General features: G+C 41.9%; 2 protein-coding genes across 8 annotated transcripts in view; one reads left to right on the top strand and one right to left on the bottom strand.

Moving 5' to 3' along the window:
- The window catches only part of svopl (SVOP-like), a 155,692-nt gene that overhangs the window by 100,593 nt on the left and 30,039 nt on the right, over positions 1-25,060 (top strand). For 3 of the 6 annotated variants that reach the window (XR_011887179.1, XR_011887180.1, XR_011887181.1), the window contains exons 12-16: positions 3,824-3,935; positions 7,927-8,008; positions 16,727-16,816; positions 17,379-17,492; positions 18,664-18,778. Coding sequence is in view for 3 of the 6 variants with exons in the window: in XM_072268009.1 (XP_072124110.1) it covers positions 3,824-3,935; positions 7,927-8,008; positions 16,727-16,816; positions 17,379-17,492; positions 18,664-18,693 (428 nt within the window). In the remaining 3 variants the exon portion in view is untranslated. Of the gene's footprint in view, positions 1-3,823; positions 3,936-7,926; positions 8,009-16,726; positions 16,817-17,378; positions 17,493-18,663; positions 21,466-25,060 lie in introns of those variants that run through there. The other 3 variants (XM_072268009.1, XM_072268007.1, XM_072268008.1) reach the window with 1 other exon arrangement.
- LOC140202741 (NACHT, LRR and PYD domains-containing protein 3-like) overlaps positions 22,269-25,060 on the bottom strand; it is a 72,247-nt gene continuing 69,455 nt past the window's right edge. For both annotated transcript variants that reach the window (XM_072268005.1, XM_072268006.1), the window contains 2 exons: positions 24,842-25,009; positions 22,269-24,707 (listed from right to left, as the gene is read on the bottom strand). In XM_072268005.1, the coding sequence (XP_072124106.1) occupies positions 24,620-24,707; positions 24,842-25,009 (256 nt within the window). In that variant the 3' untranslated portion in view covers positions 22,269-24,619. The remainder of the gene's footprint in view (positions 24,708-24,841; positions 25,010-25,060) is intronic.

The following is a 25,060-nucleotide window of genomic DNA, read 5'->3' as shown; positions in this document are numbered from 1 at the left end:
TTTGAGGCTGTGGTGAGGAAGGCAAATGCAATGTTTGTATTTATTTTAAGGGGGCTGGAATATAAAAGCAAGGATGTACTGTTGAGAATTTTATAAAGGACTGGTGAAGCCTCATCTGGAGTATTGTGAGCAGTTTTGAGCCCCTTATCTTAGAAAGGATGTGCTGAAACTGGGGAGTGTTCAAAGGAGGTTCATGAAAATGATTCCAGGAATAAATAGCTTCTCATATGAAGAGCGTTGATGGCTCTGGGCCTGTATGCTCTGGAATTCAGAAGATTGAGAGGTGACCTCATTGAAACCTATTGAATGGTGAAAGGCCTTGATTGAGTGGATGTGGAGAGGAAGTTTCCTATGGTAGGAGAGTCTAAGACGAGAGGCAGAGTAGAGGGGTGTCCTTTTAAGACCGGTGATGAGGAGGAGTTTCTTTAGCCAGAGAGTGCTGAGTCTGTGCAATTCTTTGCCACAGGCAGCTGTGGAGGCTAAGTCTTTATGTATATTTAAAGCAGAGGTTGATAGATTCTTAATTAGTCAGAGTATGAAAGGATACAGGGGGAAAGCAGGAGACTTGGGACTGAGAAGATAAATGGATCATCCATGATGAAGTAGAAGAGCAGACTCGATGGGCCGAATGGCCAAATTCTGCTCCTATAGCTTATGGTCTAAATATCTCTGCTAGGGCCACTGCAATTTCTGCACTTGCCTCCCACAGAGTCCAAGGGAACATTTCAAAGCTTCAAGATGCAAAGTACACTTATTATTAAGGGATGTATCCAGTATACAACCCTGAAATTTGTCTTCCCACACACAGCCAGGAAACAAAGAAAACCATGGAACCTGTTCAAAGAAAACCATCAATCAAACCCCCCACCTGCACACAAAAAAAACTAAATCATACAAACAGCAAAAAAAGAGCGAAGTAGTCAGAATATAAAACACCAACTCACAATGTCACCGAAAACGTCCAGTTCAATCAATCTACTGCTGATTCATTCATTAGGTGCAGTCTGCCCCAATCAAAATCGCCCAAAATAGCAGCAAAAAGGAGTGACTGGAAACCAGAGACACATCGTAACATGAACTATGGAGCCCAATCTACAAATGACATTAATTAAACCTTACTGAAGACCCATGAGACTAGCACCATCCTCCGGCAGCAGCGAGTGAAATGGAGAGAGGGACCATTCAAACTCAGGACCTTTGTTCAGGAGCGCTGGTAGACAACGCTGAACACCCGCTCGCCTTGATAATTTCAATCTTCCTTGACGCTTTAACGGCGAGATTGGTGAGAAATTAAGTCGATCATGGACTTATGCCCTGTCTCCAGGCTTCTTGGCCTTGAGGCCACATGATTCGCTTGAAACCTCACCAAATACCCTCGGAGGCAGTAAAGTGCCAGGTTGCTCAATTGGCCCGAAAGCACACCACCAAAATGTAGATCACAGGTCCAACAGTAGCAGAGCCATATTTGAAAGAAAGAGAAGATGTGAAAGAAGTGAAAGAAGTAGTTTTGTGAACTGTCTGAAGGATGTCACAATTGGTTGCATTGTTCGCTGGTGCCATTTTCTGGAACCTCAGACCCTGGGGATTTTCTCACCCTAATTTACCTCAAGACAGCAAACACCTCCTCCTGCGTAATCTGTATAGGGTCTATGTCCTCGCTGCTGCTTTGCTTCACTTTTATAGACTCTGTGTCCATCTCCTGTGTAAATGCAGATGCAAAAAGTCCATTTAAGATCTCTTCTCCCCCACCCCCCCATCTTTCTTGGCTCCACATATAGATTATCATTCTGATCTTCTAGAGGACCAATTTTGTCTTTTGCTCTCTGTTTAGTCTTAACATAACTGTAGAAGCCATATTAGACCATAGGAACAGAATTAGGCCACTCAGCCCATCGAGTCTGCTCCACCATTCCAACATGGCTGGTTTATTATCTCTCTCAACCCCATTCTCTTGCCTTCTCCCCATAACCTTTGACGCCCTGACAAACCAAGAATCTCCATTTTAAACTTCCGCTTTAAATATACTCAATGACTTTGCCTTCCCAGCCTACTGCGTGCCATTCCACCCTATCATTTGCTTGTCCTCTGCACAGTCTCACTACACACTGCATCAAATTGTATACCGACTATCCCATCCTCAGCGCTATTGCTCCTGTTCCCATCCCCCTGCCAAATTAGTTTAAACCCTCCACAACAGCTCTAGCAAACTTGCCCGCAAGGATAATGGCTCTGCTCAGGTTCAGGTCTAACCCATCCTTTCTGTACAGATCATACATTCCCCAGAAGACATCCCAAAGATTCAGAAATCTGAAACCTTGCTACCTGTACGACTTCCTCAGCCACTCATTCATCTGTACCATCATTCTATTAGCTAGCTGATATTAACCCCTCTCACAATCTCAAAGTTCGAAGTAAATTTATTGTCAAAGTACATATATGTCACCATATACAACCCTGAGATTCATTTTTTGCAGGCATTCACAGTAAATCCAAGGAACACAATAGAATCAATGAAAGACAGGACAAATAACCAATGTGTTAAAAAACAAACTGTCCAAATACAAAAGAGAGAGAAAAAATAAATCAGTAATAAATATTGAGAACATGAGATGAAGAGCCCTTGAAAGTGAGTTTGTAGGTTATGGGAAAAGTTAAGTGTTGGGGTCGGTGAAGTTGAGTGAAGTTATCCTCTTTGGTTCAAGAGCCTGATGGTTGAGGGGTAATAACTGTTCCTGAACCTGATGGTGTGGGTTCTGATGGTCCTGTACTTCCTTCTAGATGGCAGCAGCGGGAAGAGAGTATGACCTGGGTGGTGGGGGTCCTTGACTGATGCTTTTCCTGCTGCTTGTGTGTGTGGGGATGGGGGCTTTGAGGTTTTCACGTCCTTCTGTCGTTCATTCTTTGGGTCATGTTTTCTCTTTTTCATGGAGTCTGCAAAGAGTAAGGATTTCAAGTTGTATACTGTGTACACATTCTCCAATATTAAATTGAACTATTGAACCACTGATGGATGCTGATTCCATGTGACAGCGCTCCATATAGATGTATTCAATGGTGGGGAGGGCTTTACATGTGATGGTCTGGACTGTATCCATTATTATTTGTAGGTTTTTCCGTTCGAGGATTTTGGTGTATCCATAGCAGGCCATGATACAATCAGCTGATATACTCTCCACCACACATCTATAAGAGTTTGTCAAGGTTTTACTTGACATACCGGATCTTCACAAACATCTAACCTAGTAGAGGTACTTCTGTGCTTTCTTTATAATGTAATTTACCTGCTAGACCCAGGACAGCTGCTCTGAAATGATAACACCGAGGAATTTAAAGTTGCTGACCCTCTCCACCTCTGATCCCCTGATGAGGACAGGCTCATGGACCACTAGTTTTGTACTCCTGTAGTCAATAATCAGTTCCTTGGTCTTGCTAACAATGAATGAGAAGTTGCTGTTGTGGCAACACAGCCAGAGTTTCAATCTCCCTCCTATATGCTGATTCGTCACACCTTTGATTTGGCCAACATCAGAAAAATTAAATATGGTATTAGAGCTGTGCTTGGCCTCGCAGTCATAAGTAGAAATCAAGTAGTGCAGGGGACTAAGCATACAGTCTTGTGGTGCAACAATGCTAATGGTAATTATGGAGGAGATGTTGCCAATCTGAACTGACTGGACTCTGTAAGTGAGGAAGTCCAGGATCCAGTTGCACAAGAAGGTATTGAGGCCAAGGCTTATTAATTAGAAACCCTGATTTCCCAAATGAATTGAATTGTATTATTTCTATATCTCTCTAAAGAATGAACGGTTATTTTTTCCCACAGTTATTCCATTTAGTCCTTTCATCATTGAAACCTTGGGAAGACGACGCAGTTTGGCATTAACAATGGGAGCTTCTGGTATTTTCTTTCTCCTCCTCAACATCTGCAGTACCAGGTAGGGTGAATAATGGATGCTGCATATGGAGAATGTTCTGTACCATCTCTTGGGACAGAGGGGTAAGAGTTTTCCAAAGATGACACAAGATTTTATGGATCTTCTTGTGACCTTACTCCCAACAATCAATTTTACAGTTCAATACACCTCTCTTCCACCACCTTACATTCTCCATTGTATATCTCCACTGTATACATTTGACCATGTCTAGTACTCACTCTTAATCCTTCCTTCAGCATACCCATCCTTTATCTTCATTGTAACAGTTCCTTACTCACATTCCCTTTCATCTGCATACCTGTACTTTACATACTAGTCTTTACTTCAACAGTCCTTTAACCACAGTTCCCTTTCCAGCACACCTGTCCTTTATCTGCCATCCCTTTCTTCCCTGTCTATTATTTAGCTTCAATTCCTTCCTTCTTTGTTGCTGCTCTTCATCCATAATGCTTTCTCTCATCATTTCAGTGTTTTCTACCTATCCATCACTGTCAATTATCAAGATTCTCTTACATTGCCACGCCCACTCTTCACCATAATTCTCTCCATTCCTGTGTCTGTAACTTTATTATCCTTGGTACAACCAGCTCAGAGACTGGCTGACTGGCAGGAGTGAAGAATGGGAATAAAGGAGGGGGGGGGGGGCGCTTTTCTGGTTGGCTGCCAGTGACTAGTGTTATTCAGCAGGGGTCGGTGTTGGGACTGCTTCTTTTCCTGTTATATGTAAATGATTTGGATGACGGAAGTGATGGCTTTCTGGCCAAGTTTACGGAAAATAAGATAGGTGGGAGCAGATAGTGTTGAGGAAGCAGGGAGTCTACAGAACGACTTGGACAGATTGGGAGGATCAGCAAATAAGAGGCAAATGAAATATAGTGTAACAAAGTGTATGGTCATGCACTTTGATAGAGGGAGTAAAAGTGTAGACTATCTTCTAAACGGAGTAAATTCAGAAATCAGAAGTGCAAAAGGACTTGGGAGTCCTTGAGCAGGATTCCCTAAAGATTAACTTGCAGATTGAGTTGGTGGTAAGGAACGCAAATACAATGTAGCATTCATTTTGAGAGGACTGGAACATAAAAGCAAGGATGTAATACTGAGGCTTTAGAAGGCATTAGTCAGACCGTATTTGGAATATTGTGAGCAGTGTTGGGCCCCTTATCTAAAAAAGGATGTGCTGGCTTTGGAGCAGGTCCAGATCAGGTTCATGAGAATGATCCTGGGAATGAAAGGGTTAAGTTATGAGAGGTGTTTGATGCTTCTGTGCCGGTACTCACTGCAGTTTAGCAGAATGAGGGGGCATCTCATTGAAACCTCTCGAATATTGAAAGGTCTAGATACCGTCGATGCGGACAGGATGTTTCCTTTCGTGGGCAAGTCCAGGACCGGATGACAGAGCCTCAGAATACACGGATATCCCATTAGAACAGAGATGAGGAGGAGAGTAGTGTATCTGTGGACTTCACTGCCACAGACAGCTGTGGAGGCCAAGTCATAGGGTATATTTAAAGCGGAGGTTCATAGATTCTAGTTTAATAAGGGCGTCAAAGGTTCAGAAGTTTTCATTTTTTTACTCTTTGTCTATGGCTATCATAGAGATTTTAAGGATAATCAGAGGCTGGCACCTTGTGTGATGATAATGTGAGCAGATTGCTGGCCTCCCTTTGTTTGCAAACTTGTTAGAATGAGGTGGTTCATCTGTGGCAATGTTTCGGAATGACTACCGAACTGAACAGGTTCTTCAACCTCTCAAGCATTAGTGAACGCTTTTGAGTAAAAATGACAGTAACTACAACCAAGTGTTAGTTGAACAAGTGACTTGATAGCTGCTCTCTAGGAATAGCTTTTATTAAGAAATTAATCCAGTAGAGAATACAGAAAGAACATATTCCCAGAAGCACATTAAATTCCCTGCTCAAAGTGTTCCTCTGATTCATGTTCTTATCAGATTCTGCCCTCCATTTTAATAGTTCTCTTCTTAATGCCAAACCACCTGCTTTAAAGGTAATAAGGAAAACAATTAGCTGTTATCAGGGATAAACTGGGATAGGGTTGGTTGGTGGTTAGAGGTTGTTGGTGGTACTCTTGGCTAATTAAACAATCACAGCCGTGAGAAGAGATGATCTATTTGAAGGAGCATTACAAATTTACATGGATTGAACTAATGACAACATAGGAGCTTTCTCATTGTTGGGAGTGTATGATACACTTGCAAATAACGTGAGGGAAAAGCAAATCCGTAAACACATATCTAACAAGTGCAAATGCACCACTGCAGTATAGTGGGTGCTAATTCAGATACAGGCAGTGTGAAAGCTTTGAAGTGCATAGAACTCCCATAGAGGATTCAGAGAAATTTTTGGAGCATCTGTGGCAATTTGAGTTGTGGGATAGATTTGGAGACTGAAGTCGTATCTGTGGAAGGGTGCTTTTGCAGTAGTGATTCTGTAATTAGCCTGCATGGGAATAGAAATCGAGAAAGATAAAATTGGAATGAAGTTCAAACTTGGGGTAGGTGGACTGAGAAGCGGATCGATAAAAGTGGACTGTAAAAAGCTATCACATTTAAACATTACTTTGATGTGTCTTTGAAGAGCAGCGACCAGAATTGGAAAGTGGAATCAGGTTGACAAAGTTTTCCAACAGTACATGATCCAGAGACATAGACTGTGTTGTAAACTCTTTGTCAATTTTAAAATGTTTTCAATTTTGAAATTTTGCAAGTTTTGCTGTTGAAACTTTGAAGTAGGTGCTCATATGGGAACCAGCATGTCATCTCCCCCCCCCCCCCCCCGCCCCCGGCCCCCACTGATAAGGTGGTGGGTTCAAACACCACTTTAGGTCATGTCTGGGATGATATATAAAAGAACTTCACTTCCCAAGTTGTGACGTTAATCAGGGCCAGGCATGCACTGTGCAATCTAGAATTTGATCACACCACTTGAGTATCCATACACTTACATGGCCCAATACCCCTACTGGAGCGTAGATCTCCGACAGTGGCTCAACAGAGTTCTCAGTTCTTGGCCAGTCTTTCACGTTGCTGCCAGGTGTAGCCCACCTTGGTGTATCCTACCCCTCCCAGATATGAAGTAGCTCTGTGTTTTTACAGATGCGGCTGCTAGCCCCATGTCCATCCCTCCTCCGTTTGCAGCAAGGTTTGGGACCCTTCATGGTGGAATTTATCGACAACCTATTTCCATCTATTCTAAACCTTCAATTAATGATGTGTTTAAAAGATCTACCTAATCAAAGTGTGCTAACTCCCTGATTTTGTAGACTGTGTAAAGAACCTGAGGATTGAATAAGTGAGAGGACTGCTGGCCCACTCATGCCTCTGACACCATCCTTTAAGATCTTGTAACACAGCCCTGTGTAGCCTCTATCCTTTGATTCCCTGAATATCCAAAGTACTGAGACATGAGTGTGTAATTGAAACACTCACAACACGCTGGAGGAACTCAGCAGGTCCGGCAGCATCTGTGGAAACGATGAGTCGACATTTCGGGCTAGAACCCTTCGTCAGGACTGTAGGGGGAAGGGGCAGAGGCCCTATAAAGAAGGTGGGGGGAGGGTGGGAAGGAGAAGGCTGGTAGGTTCCAGGTGAAAAACCAGTAAGGGGAAAGATAAAGGGGTGGGTGAAGGGAGGCAGGGAGGTGATAGGTGATAGTGTGTAATTGAAATGTGAAATTTGGTGGAGAATCTCATGAAGTTATCAAACTGGGGGGCTGCCTGCCCTCTCAGTTGAATATAAAAGATTCATTGCACTCTTTGGAGTGAAGCAGGCAAATTTCCTCTATTCCACCTTTTCTATTAAACCATCAACCAACATTAGTGAAGGCTGCTCCTCAGATTGCTGCTCTTTGAACTTATGGTGGGAATATTGACTGTTCTCTTTCCTAAGTCACAATGAAGCCATCAAGTCAAAAGCCTATAAAAGGGAGGAAAGGGCCTTTGGAGTCATTAATGCAGATCTTTTTTTCACTCTTAGGGGATTACTGACCACTTTGCTCTTCATTCTCCGTGCCCTAGTGTCTGCCAACTTCAGTATCATCTATATCTACACTGCAGAGGTAGGTAGCACCAAATAACTCACTGTACTTACCATCATTTCATCTAATAGAAGGAAGAATATCCTCTTCCTCCTCCTCCTTTCTCGTTACTTATTAGAAAAAATATAAAGGCCTCCAAAATAATTGACCATTCTATCTTATTCAAATTTTTGAGTTTGCCCTCCAGCTTTCCAGGATATTTTGATGATAATGTGTCACTGGAGAGGCTACACTGGAAGCTGAGAGTGCCGCAGCCTTCGAGCAGGTTGAACTGAGTGTGTGGTTGTAGCATATCAAACTGGAAGCATTCATACTGAACACAGCCACACTGAACATATGGGAGAATGAGGAGGTGGTTGCAGGAGGCAGGTAACTGAGTGACTGTCAGGAGAAGGAAGAGAAATGGGAAGCCAGTAGAGATTACCCCTGTGGCCATTCCCTGCAGTAATAAGTATACCACTTTGGATACTGTTAAAGGAGATGTCCGACCGGGGGAAGCCACAGTGACTGGGTCTCAGTCACTGAGTCTGGTTCTGTGGCTCAGAAAGGAAGTCAGGCGTAGAGCAGTACAGTGGTGATGGGAGATTCCATAGACAGAGGAACAGAGACAAGATTCTGTGGGTGTGATAGAGACATCCGGATGGTATGTTGCCTCCCAGTGGCCAGGGTAAGGGATGTCTCGGATCATGTCCACGGTATTCTAAAGGGGGGAGGGTGCGCAGCCAGAAGTCCTGGTACATATTAGCACCATTAACATAGGTAGGAAAGGTGCGGAGGTCCTGAAGAGAGATTTTAGGGAGCTAGGCAGAAAGCTGAAAAGCAGGACCTTCAGGTAGTAATCTTGGGAATTGCTGCCTGTGCCATGCGCCAGTGAAGGTAAGAATCGGATAATTTGGCAGATGAATGTGTTGCTGAGGACCTAGAGTAAGGGGTAGAGGTTCAGATTTCTGGATCATTGTGACCTCTTCTGGACGAGGTACATGTACAAAAGGAACGGGCTGCATCTGGACCCAGGTGACTTCCAATATCCTGCGTGTCGTTTTGCTAGAGCTGTCCAGGAAGGTTTAAACTATGTTGGTAGGCGGATGGAACCTGGAGTGATAGGGCTGAGGATTGAGCAGTTGCTTTACAAACAGAGGCAGTGTGTAGTGAGACTGCTAGCAAGGAGAGCTTGATAACAGGGCAAATTTGCAGTCAAAGGAATGAGCTGCAATGTAAAAGGCGTACAAAATTGATAAGGTGATGAATGCAGGACTGAATGTGTTAGATTTCAGTACACACTGTATACAAAATAAGGTAAATGAATTTGTAGCACAGTGGCAGATTGACATTTATGATTTTGTGGGAATCACTGAACTATTACTGAAAGAAGATTATAGCTGGGAGTTAACGTTCTGAAATGTACGTTGTATTGAAGGGACAGGCAGGTTGGTTAAAAAATGAAATCATATCATTAGAAAGAAGTGACATAGGATCAGAAATGTAGAATCATTGTGGGTCGAGCGATGAAACTGCAAAGGTAAAAAGGCCCTGGTGTGAGCTATATACAGACCTCCAAACAGTAGCAAAGATATGGTTTACAAATTACAATGGGAGATAGAAAACGCATGTCAAAAGGGCAATGTTACAATAGTCATGGGGGATTTCAATATGCAGGCAGGTTGGTGCTGGATCCCAAGAGGGGAATTTGTAGAGTGACTATGAGATGACCTTTTAGAGCAGCTTATGGCAATCAGCTATTCTGGATTGCGTATTGTGCAAGGAACTAGAATTGATTAGAGGGCTTAAGGTTAAAAAAAATCCCTTAGGAGGCAGTGATCATCACATGACAGAACTCACCCTGTAGCTTGAGAGGAAGAAGCTAAAGTTAGATGTGGAGTAAAGGGATTAAGAGGTATGGGAGAGGAGCTGGCCAAAATTGATTGGAAGAGAACACTGGCAGGGTTGATGACAGAGCAGCAATGGCTGTAATTTCTGGGAGGAATTTGGAAGGCACAGGATAGATATATCCCAAAGATGATGCAACCATGGCTGACAAGAGAAGTCAAAGCCAACATAAAGAGAGAGTATATAATAGAGCAAAACTTAGTGGGAAGTTAAAGGATTGGGAAGCTTTTAAAAACCAACAGAAGGCAACTACAAAAGTCATAAAGAAGGAAAATATGAAGGAAAGCAAGCCAATAATACTAAAGAGGATATAAATGTTTCTTCAGATATATAAAGAGTAAAAGAGAGCCAAGAGTAGATATCGGACCACTGTAAAATGATGATGGAGAGGTAGTAATGGGGGACAATGAAATGGCAGATGAACTGAATAAGTATTTTGCATCAGTCTTCACTGTGGAAGACACTAGCAGTATGCCATATATTCAGTCCTGTCCAGTGGTGAAATTGAGTGAATTTGCCATTACCAGGGAGAAGGTCCTTGAGAAATTGAAAGGTCTGAAGGTAGATAAATTACCTGGAGCAGATGGTGTGCACCTCAGGGTTCTGTAGAAGGTAGCTGAAGAGATCATGGAGGCATTAGTAATAATCTGTCAAGAACCAATTGATTTTGGCATGGTTCCGGAGGACTGGAAAATTGCAAATGTCTCTCCACTCTTCAAAAAGCGAGAGAGGCAGAAGAAAGGAAACTATTGGCAAGTTAGGTTGACTCAGTGATTGGGAAGATGTTAGAGTTGATTGTTAAGGATTTAGTTTCAGGCTACTTGTAGGCACATGATAAAATAGATCAAAGTCAGCATGGTTTCCTTAAAGGAAAATATTTTCCAATGAATCTGTTGGAACTCTTTGAAGAAATAACAAGCAAGATGGACAAAGGAGAATTGATGGATGGTATGTACTTGGATTTTCAGAAGGCCTGTGACAAGGTACCACATATGAGGCTGCTGAACAAGTTAGGAGCCCATGGTATTACAGGAAAGTTACTCGGATGGATAAGAATTGGCTGATTGGCAGAAGGCAAAGAGTGGGAATAAAGGAAGCCTTTTCTGGTGACTAGAGGTGTTCCACAAGGGACTGTGTTAGGACTGATTCTTTTTACTTTATGTGTGAATGATTTGGATGAAGGAATTGTTGAATTTGTGGCCAAGTTTGCAGATGATACAAATCTAGCTGGGGGAGCAGGTCGTGTTGAGGAAGCAGAGAGGCTTTAGGAGATGGATAGATTAGGAGAATGGGCAAAGAAGTGGCAGATGAAATACAGTGTCAGGAAGTGTATGGTCATGTACTTTGGTAGAAGAAATAAAAGTATACACTATTTTCTAAATGGAGAGAAAATTCTAAAATCCGAGGTGCAAAGGGAGGCCTCACGCAGGATATATTTATGGAACAGATAGATTCTTGATTAGTCAGAGCATGAAAGGATACCGGGAGAAGTTGGGAGATTGGGCTGAGAAGTAAAATGGATCAGCCATGATGAAATGGTGGAGCAGACTTGATGGGGTCAAATTGCCTAATTCTGCTCTTATATCTTATTATCTTATGGTCATTACCAGATGGGCTGGTATCAGAAAATATTTCTTGGTACTGGAACTCTTCACTGACTGGCCAGGCCTAGAAGTGACTTGGATCTATCAATGAGGTTCAGGTTTAATGTCAATCAGCAGTAAAATGTTCCTGTTACATACAGGGGGCTCTGCAATAATGTGATAGTGACATTCTGAAGAAGGCTTCTGTTATAGAACGTTGTAATAACTGAACAGGCTGCAGCTGCATGCAAAGCATATACTTCAACAATGTTCATAATACAAACGGTATTCCCTCTTCCATCAATCATGTTGCAACCAACTTGCATTAACGAAACAGATGTTATAGCAGAATTACCTGTAGGGGTGTAGTTTACAGGCTTTGGGGATAATTCTTCTCGAAATAGTAATCTGGAAGGACCATTGCCTGTGTCACCCACTGTTACACATACTACTCTAACTGGTTTTAGAACATAGAACAGTGTAGCATAATACTCGCTCTTTGGCTCACAATGTTTTGCCGATCCTTTAATGTACTGTAAGATCAATCTAACCCTTCCTCCCACATACCCCTGCATATATCTGTTTGTCGTGCTTATCTACAAGTCTTGTAAGTGCCTCTAATGTAATGCTTCTACCATCACCCCTGGCAATGCATTCCATGTACTTACCACTCCCCGTGTAAAAAAAACTTATCTCTGACACCTCCCCTATACTTTCCTCCAATCACCTTAAAATTATACCCTCTCCTATTAACCATTGCCACCCTGGAGGGAGATAGACTCTGGCTGTCCACTTTATCTATGCCTCTTAATCATCTTCAAAGATTCAAAGTACATTTATTATCAAAGCACGTAGGCAGTATGCAACCCTGAGTTTCGTCTTTCCCACAGATTGTCATGAAACAAAGAAAACCATGGAGTCCGTTCAAAGAAAAACATCAACCCCCAACCCCACCCTACACGCGCAAAAAAAATCACACAACTGCAAAAAACACAGAGTATAAAACACAAATTTTCCAGGCATGTTCAGTTCAGCTCAGTGTTCATTGTCTGCAGGTTGCCCTGATTCAAAATCATCCAAAATAACAACAATAAGAGGGGGGGGGGGGGGGAGAGAGAGAGAGAGAGAGAGAGAGAGAAAAGAAAAAAAAAGAGAATTCATTCAAAGGCAGGACTTTCCTTCAGGAGCAGCAAGTGAGCAGAACAGTCACATGCAGATTGTCTGGCAGCAGCAAGTGAGAGGCTGGTAGACGGTGCTGGACACCTGCTCACCTCGATGGTTTCATTCTTCCTCGGTGCTTTCAGCAGCAAGATTGGTGAGAAGTGGAGTGAATCACGGGCTTGCGTCCTGTCTCTAGGCTTCTTGGCCTCTAGGCTGCATGCTTCACTCGAAACCTCATGGAACACTCTTAGAGACAGCAAATCACCAGATTGCTCAATTGGCCTGGAAACCCACCACCAATATGTAGATCGCAAGCTCTAACAGTAGCAGAACCACATTTGAAAGATAAAGAAGACATAAAGAAGTGAAAGAAGTAGTTTCGTGAACCACCTAGATAATGTCACCCTAGGCTGCATCTTCTTCTACAGCCCTATCAAACCACCTCTCATCTTCTTTCACTCCAAAGAGAAAAGACCTAGCTGGCTCAAGTCCTTTATAAATCCAGGTCCTTTATAAATATCACAAGGAGCAGGGGTCCTGGCAGAATATGCTCCATCTACTACCACCCTCATCCTTCTGTGGGAAGCCAATTCTGAATCCATGCAACACACACAAAACGCTGGAAGAGCTCAGCAGGTCAGGCAACATCCACAGAAAAGAGCAAATAGGCGATGTCTTGGCCCGAGGCGTGACTGTTTGCTTCTTTCCATGGAAGCTGCCTGGCCTGCTGAGTTCCTCCAGCGTTTTGTGTGTGTTGCTTTGGATTTCCAGCATCTGCAGATTTTCTTGTGTTTCTGAATCCCCACAGCTAAGTTTCCTTGATCCATGCCTCCTGACTATTTAAATGAGCCTAATGAAGGAATGTGGTCAAAGACATTAGATCCATGTACACCACATCCACTGATAGAATTCATCAACTTGTTTTGCCACTTCCTTGAAGAATTCAATTGGGCTCATGAAGTATGACCTTTCTAGAGCAAAGGAATAACATTTGCCACCTGCCAGTCTTCAGGTGCTATTCCTATTGTTAGCGATGACTCAAACATCATCACCAAAGTTGCAGCTGTCTCTGCCTGTGGTAACCTGGGGTATATCCACCTGGCCCTGGGACACATCTATCCTGATGTCTTTCAAATGCTCCTATGCATTCTCTTTCTTAACGTCAACATGTTCCAGCATATTAGCCAGCTCTACACTAATCTCACATTTATCAAGGCCCCTCTCACTGGTGAATACAGAACCAAAGTATTTATTAAGTAACCTGGGTTTTATCCCATCTGGCCACAGGGGTTTATCTATCCTACTGTTTTACAAAATTTCCAGTACGCTGGTTCCTCCTTAACCTCAGCATGTCCCTCTCAGGGGTGAAGCAAACTATTCTTCAAGGATCTATTGAGATACAACGTGCAACAGGTCTTCCAGCCCCTCGAACCGCACTGCTCAGAAATCCCCCAATTTAATGCTAGCCTAATCAATGGCCAATTAATCTACTAAAACTGGAGCACCCAGAGGAAACCCGGGGAGAACATACAAACTCCTTACAGGCAGCAGTGGTAATTGAACCCTGGGTCACTGGTACCGTAAAGCATTGTGCTAACCATTACACTACTGTGCCACCTGCTACCAGATCCCCCCTATCTGTTCTTACTCCAAACATTTGGTTCCTGTTTTATCCCTGATCAGTCCTACCCTCACCCTAGTCATCCTCTTGTTCTTCACAGACGTGCAGAATGCCTTAGCGGTTTCCTTAATCTTACTTGCCAAGGCCTTCTCATGTCCCCTTCTAGCTCTCCTAATTCCCTTCTTCAAGATTCAAGATTGTTTCATAATTCAACATAATGCTCCAAAACTTCTGCAACCACCAAACACATCTCCCCCCCCCCCCCCCGGCATTTTCTGCTTTCCGCAGGGATCGCACCCTACACCACTCCCTTGTCCATTCGTCCCCCCCCACCCCTGATCTCCCTCCTGGCACTTATCCTTGCAAATGGAACAAGTGCCACACCTGCCCCTACACCTCCTCCCTCACTACCATTCAGGGCCCCAAACAATCCTTCCAGGTGAGGCAATACTTCACCTGTGAGTCTGTTAGGATCAAATACTGTGTTCGGCTTCTCACGTATCGGTGAGACCTGATGTAGATTGGGAGACCGTTTCACCGAGCATCTACGCTCTGTCTGCCAGAACAAACAGGATCTCCCAGTGGCCACTCATTTTAATTCCACTTTCCATTCCCGTTCCAATATGTCCAATCAATAGCTTCCTCCACTGCCGGGATAAGACCACACTTACATTGGAGGAACAATGCCTTATATTCTGTTTGGGTAGCCTCCAACCTGATGGCGTAAACATTGATCTCTCCAACTTCTAGTAATGTCCCCCTTTACAATTTCCCATCCCCTTGTCCCTCTCTCATGTTAACTCTTTGCCCACCCAACACCTCCCTCTGATGCTCATCTCCCCTATTTTCTTTCTTCTATGGTCTTCTGTCTGTTTCACCAATCAACTTCTTAGCTCTTTGCTTCATCTCTCCCCCTCTGTTTCACCAATTGCCTTGTGTTTCTCCCTCCCCTCTCCCCACTTTTCAAATCTTCTCCTCAGCTTTTTTCTCCAGTGCTGCCAAAGGATTTCAGCCCAAAATGTTGACTGTACTCTTTTTCCATAGATGCTGCCTGACCTGCTGAGTTCCTCCAGCATTTTATGTGTGTTGCTTGGATTTCCAGCATCTGCAGATTTTCTCTTGTTTGTAATCAGGATTGTTTAATGCCTTTTCCAGAACACCAGTGTAAAGGAGAATGAAATGATTTTTTCTCTAGATCTGATGGAGCATCTAAAAAGCAAACTAAATTAAAGAACACAATACTAATAAAACACAATAAATATAGCTTCTTAAGTCCTTCCTGGCTAGGTTATATCTCTCCAGAGCCCTGTGTGATTCTTGCTTCCTAATTCTTAAGTATGCTTCTTTCTTCTTCTTGGTTAGATTAGATGTTCTATCTGTACTTTAAATGTACCATCATTTCCCTGCCTCAGTGGAACAAACTTATTCAGAACCCCATGTAACTGCTCCCTAAACAACTTCCACATTTCCATTGTGCATTCTCTGAGTGCTTCTCTTCCAATTCACACTTCCAAGTTTATGCCCGATAGCATCATAATTCACCACCCCCCCCCCTATTAAATACTTTTCTATACTGTCTACTCCTGTCATCCAAGGCTACGGTAAGATTCAGAGATGTAGTCACTAACTTCAAAATGCTCACCCATTAAGAGATCTGTCACCTGACCAAGTTCATTGCTAAATACTCGATCCAGTATGGCCTCTGCTCATATTGTGTCCGGAGTCCTTCCCGGTTACCCCCTAACAATTTCTGCACGATCTAAACCTCTTGCACTAAGGAGGCCCCTTATCAGGGAAGTTGAACTCACCCATGATAACAACCCTGTGATTTTCATACCTTTCCAAAATCTGGCTCCCAATCTGCTCCTCAGTGTATCTGTTGCTATGGGGAGTGAGGGATCTACGGAATACTCCCAATAGAGTAATTGCTTCTTTCCTATTATCTGACTTCCACCCACACTGACTCAGTAGATGATCCCTCCAGAACCTCCTTGCTTTCTGTAGTTGTGATACTATCCCTGATTAGCAACACCACTCCTGAAAACCCTTATTACTTTGTATCTATGCAACTTACCCATTCTCACATCATTCTCTTTTGATTCCTTCGCTTCATACCAACGCTAACACGTGATAAGACAATAAACCTGCCAGAATGTTTTTGTGATGTGGGTGGAAACCACAGCACCTGGTGGTAACCTAGCAGAACGTACAAGCTCCACACGAGGACAAGGATTGAATCTCAGTCTGTGAGGCAGCAATATTAACTGCTGAACCATCATTCTGCCATATACTTGACACTCCCCCAATTAACTGGATTAATGCTGCCTTTAAAACTAATCCATCTAGTGATCCTTCCCAAATGGCAACTTGAACAATGACTTCTTGTCATGATGCTAGGGTTATGGCCATCATCTCAAGCTTGATGGTGTGCATGAATATGTTTTTCCAGGAAGAAAACACTAGTTGTTGCTTTTTTCTGCATTCTAGGTCTATCCTACAGTCATGCGTTCCTTGGGACTAGGGTCCTGTAGTTCGATGGCTCGCATTGGAGCAATGATCGCACCCTTTATAGCACAGGTGAGCTGTGTCTTATTCTGCCTCAGGTAATGGGAAGGCCCGTGGTAAACCATTGGATCTTAAATGACCATTCTATCAACTAATTATCCAATTTTTAGATTAGATCAAATTGGAATTCTACTTTGTTTGGAATGTTTGTTAATTTTAGATATTTAAATTGACTATGACTGCTAACCAAAAAAAGAAAGTTTTGTGCAGCGCCTTCCATCTCTTTCTCCTCCACCATCATCTCTTCAGCACCAGACACCGGGCAGTCCTTTTTCAATGGGAAATAATGGAAGGATACTCCTATTTAACAAAGGTATTTAGGAACATAACTCTTTCATTAACTAGGGGAGACTGCACTTAATTTCTTATAGGTATTTGAGATAGCTGAATGATTACAGTAATGAGAAATAGGCAGTAATTTTAAGAAGTCGTCTCAGGATTGAAATATTAACTGTTTCTTTTTTTTTGTAGCTGCAGCCTGACATGCCATCATACTTCATGTCTGCTCATTACTGACATTCAGGCCTGATTTGTGAATGCATTCTCTCTAATAAGTAATGTTTTGCCCATTCAGGTCCTTCTTGCCTCATGGCCCACAGCAGCCTTGTGCCTCTTCAGTGCAGTGTGTATTATCTGTTCCATATTGGCTTTCACCCTTCCAATTGAGACCCAAGGTCGAGCAATGCAGGTGAGATTCTGAGCAACTTCTTCATGTGTCCAGAGTGGTCATTAATGGAGGTAGAGGTGACAAAGCAGCTAAACCCCGGCATCCCCAAGTGACCAGAACAGAGGACTAACTGATGAATGAGAGCTACAGGGTTAGAGAAATATGCAGAGGTGGAGGTGACCTTCAGTGGAAAATTTTAAATATAAGGCTTGGAATGATTAAAGAAAGATATTTCATTGAAAGGTAGTTTGGTGAGTACAGAGGCGGCATACAAACTGAACAAAATCTGGACTGTCTATCAACCACCCATTAACACACCCATCTGACATTAAGCTCATTTTTGACTCTCCCTTTTACCTTATTAATTCCTTTAGATTCTATCACCATGCTGACCACTGATAAATGTTAGGATTCCAGCAGCAGATTTGGGTGAGCTAAGTTTACAAGAGTGCAAGATGGCAACATTGAAGTAGTTATGACTAAAAGACACAAAAGCCCAAAATTGAATTCAACTGCAAATGACGTAAGTCTGGAATGGAGATAGGATGGTTGTGCATGGACCTGTTAGGCATGGACTTGAATATGACTCTATAAGCAGCAGGCTGAGGGTAGCAGACACCAACAGGATCAACAAACTCATCCGTAAGGTCAGTGATGTTGTGGGGATGGAACTGGACTCTTTCACTGAAAGAGTCTGAAAAGAGGATGCTGTCCAAGTTGCATGCCATCTTGGTCAATGTCTCGATCCACTACATAATGTACTGGGTGGGCACAGGGGTACATTCAGCCAGAGACTCATTCCATCGAGATGCAGCACTGAGTGGCATAGGAAGTCATTCCTGCCTGTGGCCATCAAACTTTACAACTCCTCCCTTGGAGGGTCAGACACCCTAAGCCAATAGGCTGGTCCTGGACTTATTTCATAATTTACTGGCATAATTTACATATTACTATTTAACTATTTATGGTTCTATTACTATTTATGGTACAACTAACGAAAACCAATTTCCCCTGGGATCAATAATGTATGACTATGACTATAAGCTTTGAGAATTATGCTGACTGCACTTGGAGAGGCCCTCACCAAAGCTGTTCTAAATGTTTATATACTTAGGAGGGTGTTAAGCAATGATTTTGCATTCTTCCATTAAGTTGGTGCCAGCTTTAGAAACTATTTTAATTTACTTTTCAGGAGATCAAACCATCTCCAACTGGATTATGAATATAGGTCTGGACTTAGTGTATGTTGGAGCTGAAGAAGCATGACCTTTATCCTTGGCCCTTTCGGAACACTTCCGCCAGAAAAGGTTAAGTCGTTTGCTGGACAGTATGTATGGTGTGGCATTTCTCATTACTATTGCACTGGGAGCAACGTACACAATGTTGATTGGAAGTTCATCTCCCTTTCTCGAGTCCTTCAAATATCCATCATCATAAATGGCCTTTAGCAGAGAAGGATCACTGAGGAAGGCTGCCATCTGGGAAAATGTGTTCTACTATTTGCAGTCAGAAATTACATTGCACCTCAAAACATGGGATAAAATAAAAACAAAAATAAAATCAAAAACAATATTTCTAATTCTTGGAACAGATACCTCAGCATTGGTGGTAGATATGGATTAATGCCATGTGAAACACTGAAGCCCAGTTAAACAAGGAAAGATTTCCCTCCTCCCTCTATTGTGCCTTTGCTTTTGCCTTCCAATAAACCTGAGGTCTTAACTGTAAAACGCGTCCAACAACCATCTCTATTACTCCTGAATTTTGCATTCCTCTTAACCTAGAGAACAGGTTATCTTTCCTATGCTGTATTTGGTCCTGGGGAGCTAATAGTACAAAGAAGAGCTCTTTGTGGTGAAATATTCATAAAGATCTTATAAGGGATTGTTGTCACTAAAACTGGTCCAATATTACTAAAGTGGTGCATTATTGCTCTATCCTCATGCCTGATGGAACTCAAACCGTGACCCAGATAGTGATTTTACACATCACAATGTTGCACTAAATTTAATGCGTTGACACCTTTTCATTATCATCATGTGTATGATGATACAGTGAAGAACTTAGTTTTGCATGCCATCCATAAAGATCTTTTCAAGAACACTTGTTATAAAAAAGCAATATTACAATTGAAGTGATTCAATGCTTTGGATCTGTCACTGAGAAGTTCTACAGTTCTTGTTAGGAAAGCTCAAGTACCCACATTAGAATAAAAGAAATGAAAGGGGGAGAAGGCCACTCAGCCCCACACACCTGCTCAGGCCTCATCAACATCATAGCTGATCTTCCATCTCAACTCTATTTCCTTGCACTAGCCCCATTCTTTTGACTCCTGAGAATACAGAGATACCTGTATCTATCAATCTCTTTTTTGTTTTTCACTGAGCCAACTGAAACAATACCACTATGTGAAGGAATTCCTCCGCATTCCAGTCCTAAATGGCCTACCCCTTAATCTGTAACCCCTTATTCTGGACAGCCAGGGGAAACACCTCTCACTTTGCCAAGACCGGTATGAACTTTCTAAGTCTGAATGAGATCTGCTCACACTTTGCTAAATTTTGCTGGTGCAGGGCATACCTGTATCTGAATTTTCTAATCAGTCAAATGAATTACAAGTAAAATTGGAATATGTGGGCCCACATTCTACATAGTGGGAGGGACCTATAGAGAAATTATCTTTTAAAATAGGCATAGCACCTTCTATCAATGAATATGCAGTGGGCCCAGATAGAAGAACAGATCAACCCTATTGAGTTTTAGAGACTATAGGTCCAGAGTCATTCCTTTCTCCCACAGACAGTAAACTCACTGTGTTTATAGGATAATATATTTATGCAGTTTTTAAATAACAAACTACAAGTAAAAGTCTGTGTTATTTGCACTTAGAAATATTTAATCATTTTTACCATTTTGTTGGCATTTTGGTATTGATTATTGTGATCTGAAGATAAACTTTTAATAATTCTAAATGTAATTGTCTATTTAAATGTAAGGTTACATTCCATTTTCCTGATATGAAATTGAAATGTATTAGAAACAGTTCTCAGCTGTGCTAGGTTTTGTTTGCCAACTTGCCGCTGAGCTTGTAAAAAATTGTTTGAGGTAAATTGTGTGCTTTTTAATAGCTTCAAACATTTCAGTTGTATTTTTTTGTTTATAAGTTTCTACTTGTTACATTTATTTTCCAATATTTTAATTTGCAATCACATGCATAATACATGAGCTTCTTCAACCTGCTATGAAATTGCAATGTGACCAGTTCAATTCACCCATTTGTTCTTTCCCCGTTCTTCTGAAATATTTCTTTCTCCAGTATTTATTCATTTTGGGATGCATGGAGCCATGGAATGTACAGCAGAGAAGAAGTATAGCCATTTATCATATCCAAATTAATCACTGGAGGCCAAATTAATATAGTAATTGCATTTAGCAGTACCTGCACTGTAACTTTCTAAGCTAGGGCAACTTAAAGATAGTTCTTGAATGTTGTGAAAGTTTCAAACTCCATCATGCTCTCAGGTAGTGTTCCAGATTTCAACTACCTTCTGGGTAAAAAATACTCTTCTTTAGACCCCCAACAAGCCGCCTATTCATAACCTTAAGCCTAGCCCTTGGTACTTGACACTTCTGTTATGAGAAGAAGTTTCTCATTATCTTCTGTAATTATATCCCTCATTGTTTGCAGATCCCCCCCCCCCAGCCTCCTCTATTCCGAGAAAAACAAACCAACTCTACCCATCCTCTCATGAATGAATCTTCTCTGCATCCTCTCCAAGGCATCCACATCCTTCTTAAAATGAGGTGACCCAGCTGGCTCACAGAGCTTCAGCTAGTGAATTCAACTACCCTTTAAACAGTGCAATCCAGATAATAATAATTTACTGCATTGAAAATGCAGTAATTTTTAACACAATGCTATCACAGCTCAGGGCAGAGTTTTTATTTATTGAGATACGGTGTAGAATAGATCCTTCCAGCACTTTGAGCTGTGCTGCCCAGAAATCCTCTGATTTAACCCTAGTCTAACCAATGGACAGTTTACAATGACCAATTAACCTATCAACCGGCCCATGTTTGGCCTGTGGGAGGAAACCAGAGCATCCTGAAGAAGCCCACGCGGACATGGGAGGAACGTACAAACTCCTTACGGACAGTGGCAGGAATCCCAGCATCCTCAGTAAGGAGTCTCTTAAGTCCTTCCCTGGAACTTGTGGGTTTTCTCTGGGTGCTCCGGTTTCCTCCCACAGTCCAAAGATGTGTCGGGTAGGTTACTTAGTCATTGTAAATTGTCCCGTGATTAGACTAGGGTTAAATTGGGGTTGTTGGGTGATGCAGCTCGAAGGGCCAGAAGGGACTATTCTGCACTATATATCTAAATAAAGTAAAATATCCTCTCAATCCACTCTGGTTCTGTAGCCAATTATATTAAATCAATGTCCTCCACGTTCTTGTCAATGGAATAAACTGAAAAGCAATAAATGCTTCACTATCAGATCATTGCATTCCCAAAGGTTCAGTTTATCCACCTGGTACTGAGCTCCTGGTTGGGTCACCCATGAAGGTAAGGTCCTGAGGAGGTTCCAGACAAAGAGAGCATTCCAACCAAGACCTCAGAGATGGAAATGGTGGAAGATGATGTCACATTACAACGGAGTAAAGGCAGAGGAAGGCTGCAGCAGTGAAGGGGTCCTCCATTGCCTTGCATTCCATGCCGCTGGATATCACATTAAACAAAGTCATGCACAACATTCTTCATTAAAGGAATCAACCCTAACATCCCAGTTATATGCATCTTCTACTGCTATCTGAGGAGCCACTAGTAGATAACCCCTTTGGAAACAATACTCGATTTGAGTGATCACACATTACTACATTCATTCCTGAAAATATATTTATTACCTTTGATATTCACAGAGAGAGGGGTAACAGGAGCTAAGGCACAATTCCTTAGGAAATTTTTAAAAACTGCCAAATATCAGCATTAAACTTTTGTTCTTCCTAATGTTATTTCAAAACCTGAAAAATTATTACGGTAAACTTCTAGAACAGGGGTTCCCAACCTGCTATCCATGGACCCCTCGGTTAATGGTAGGATTCCATGGTATAAAAAACGGTTGGGAACTCATGATTTAGATGAGCAAACCTTAAGTGAATTTACCATTTATGCATGGGTAATTTGTTGATCCACAGAGACAAGATCAAAAGTTTCTGTCTAAAAGGCAATAAAGTAATTCTGATTGGATCATTTAAACCAAAGTGTCAGTCAGGAACCTGAATAAGAAAATTCACAAACTGCAGATGCTGGAAATCTGAAGTAAGAAGGCTTATTAGTGAAGGCTCACTAATTTCAGTGGGAATACTATGTATGTTGATGCTGTGGTGTAAGCCTCACATCAAGGATCATGATGCAGAGTTTCGATCCAAAACCTCGACGATTCCTTTCTTTCCACAGATACTGCTTCTCCAGGAGCCAGCATGAAGCTGATGGGTTGAGCAGCCTCCTTTGCCTCTCATAAATAGTCAACTCACTGGCTCTGCCTACCTGAATCTGCTTCACTCAGTTGGGTGAACCCAGTTCACAGACACTCTTTTCTTTTTAATTTGTATCTACAGATGTTTTTAATCATCTTTAAAATTATTATTCTCATGCATAATAGGCCATTTCATTCTGCTGGAGGAACTCAGCAGGTCACACAGCATCTGTAGAAGGAAATGCATTGTTGACACCATCAATTCTCTTCCTCTCATAAATGCTGCAGGGCCTTCAAATTTCTTTCAGCAGATTATCTGTTGCTCCAGTCTTTTGTACCTCCATGACAAAAATTGTCCACTTTGCACACTGCCTTTACTGGCATCACTGGATGTTGAACCATTGTCTATTCCTTCTAGAATTCTTCTTTTCAGGAAACTCCAGAAATATACACAGAAACTATTTGTCTGAATACACAAATAAAACTCGAAATGAAACTCTCTGGTCTGCCAAAAAGTCGGATTGAGCTGTTACTCTCAGTCAGGTGACTGGTGCAATAAAATAACCACAAGAACCCAACCTGAGAACTGAAATTATCTTCATTAGAAAGTAATACCACTTTCAACAGAAGGGCAATTACCACTTTGTGGTTGGTAGCTCATGGCAGGCAACTATCTGATGTCGTTCCAAAAAGCAGATCACTTTCAAAATTTTGTTCAATTCATCAACTTCTGATAGAATAAGGTGAAATCAGTTTTAGTTTTTGATTAACCTGGGGTGGCAGAAGCAAAATCTGAGCTGAAGTTAAAGCAGAATAGAACATTGCAGGGTAGCAGCAAAGCAATTTATTATTAAAGTTGCACAGAAAGTTTGAGATATCTTCATGCACTCAAACACAATATATTCTGCAGTGCATATATACAACTTCTCTTAGTATTAAAGTGATTCAGGATTGTGATACTAAATGTGCCTCTAACTCTTAAAAATAAGCTGGCTAGATGTAAAGTGCAGATTAATATACAATCTATCAACATTAAACATATAAATAATGTTAGTGAGTCCTGATGAAGGTTCATTTTCATAGATGCTGCCTGGCCTGCTGAGATCCCCCACCATTTTGTGTGTGTTGCCCTAATTTCCAGCATCTGCAGAATCTCGTGTTTCTGAATAATGCTACCAACATGTTGCACTTTTCCAGCAGTTTCAACTTTTATTCCTTTTTCAACCTGTTCATCAGCATCCTTGTCATTAAGCACACTCAGTGGGAATTAAACATGGCACGGTAAATAATAGTTGTAATAAACCTGTCAGAAAAAATATTCGTCCATCACAAGAAAGGAGGGCGCTTTTTATATTTTATGCTCTGTTCCGTGCCTTACCGAGAACTGCGGAGCTGATGATTACACAATGACACCATGTCCACCTTCCCAAAGCTCAGCACTCTGATGTAGCAGACTATATGAAAGCACTGTCTCAGTCGCACTCTGCTATATCAAACCACAGATCTTCCCAGGAATGAACTAACTTTAAAAATTGCATTAAAGTACAGGATGGTAATTAGAGATTTAATGCCTGCCATTGTTTAAACTCAGAATACTGCTGTAAGGAGGGCAGATACGTGATCAGCCAAAAATATTAGCATCCAGAGGGCAGTGATGCTTCTACATTCAGATGTTCATACTGACACAATCAATCTGTGCCTGGATTGCTGCAGTGACTTCAGCTCCTTCTCTCCGTCAGAACCAAATCTATTTCGTCCAAGCCTGAAACAGAATGAAGATTAAAAAGGACATAACAGATTGCTAGTGTCAATAAAGTGGACTGAAGCTAATGTTTCAACTTAGACAAAAATATCACAGAAAATCCAGTGGACCTATTGATATTAAATATTACTCACCCAATCCATTCCAGATTCTTGAGGGTCCGTATGAGGCGGCAGAAAGCAGGGACAGATTGGTCTGTGAAGGAGTTTGATTCCACGTCTAGAGTATTCAGTGATTGGATGCTACTGAGCACTGAGACAAGATTCTCTGCACAATCATCTGTGAGACCAGTATTCCACAGCCTATGGATCAGAAAATGAAAACTAACAGGAATCATATTCAGAGATAGAAGG

This window comes from Mobula birostris, chromosome 9, assembly GCF_030028105.1.
Source record: "Mobula birostris isolate sMobBir1 chromosome 9, sMobBir1.hap1, whole genome shotgun sequence".
Lineage (NCBI taxonomy): Eukaryota > Metazoa > Chordata > Chondrichthyes > Myliobatiformes > Myliobatidae > Mobula > Mobula birostris.
This window is presented reverse-complemented; position numbering and strand designations above follow the sequence as displayed.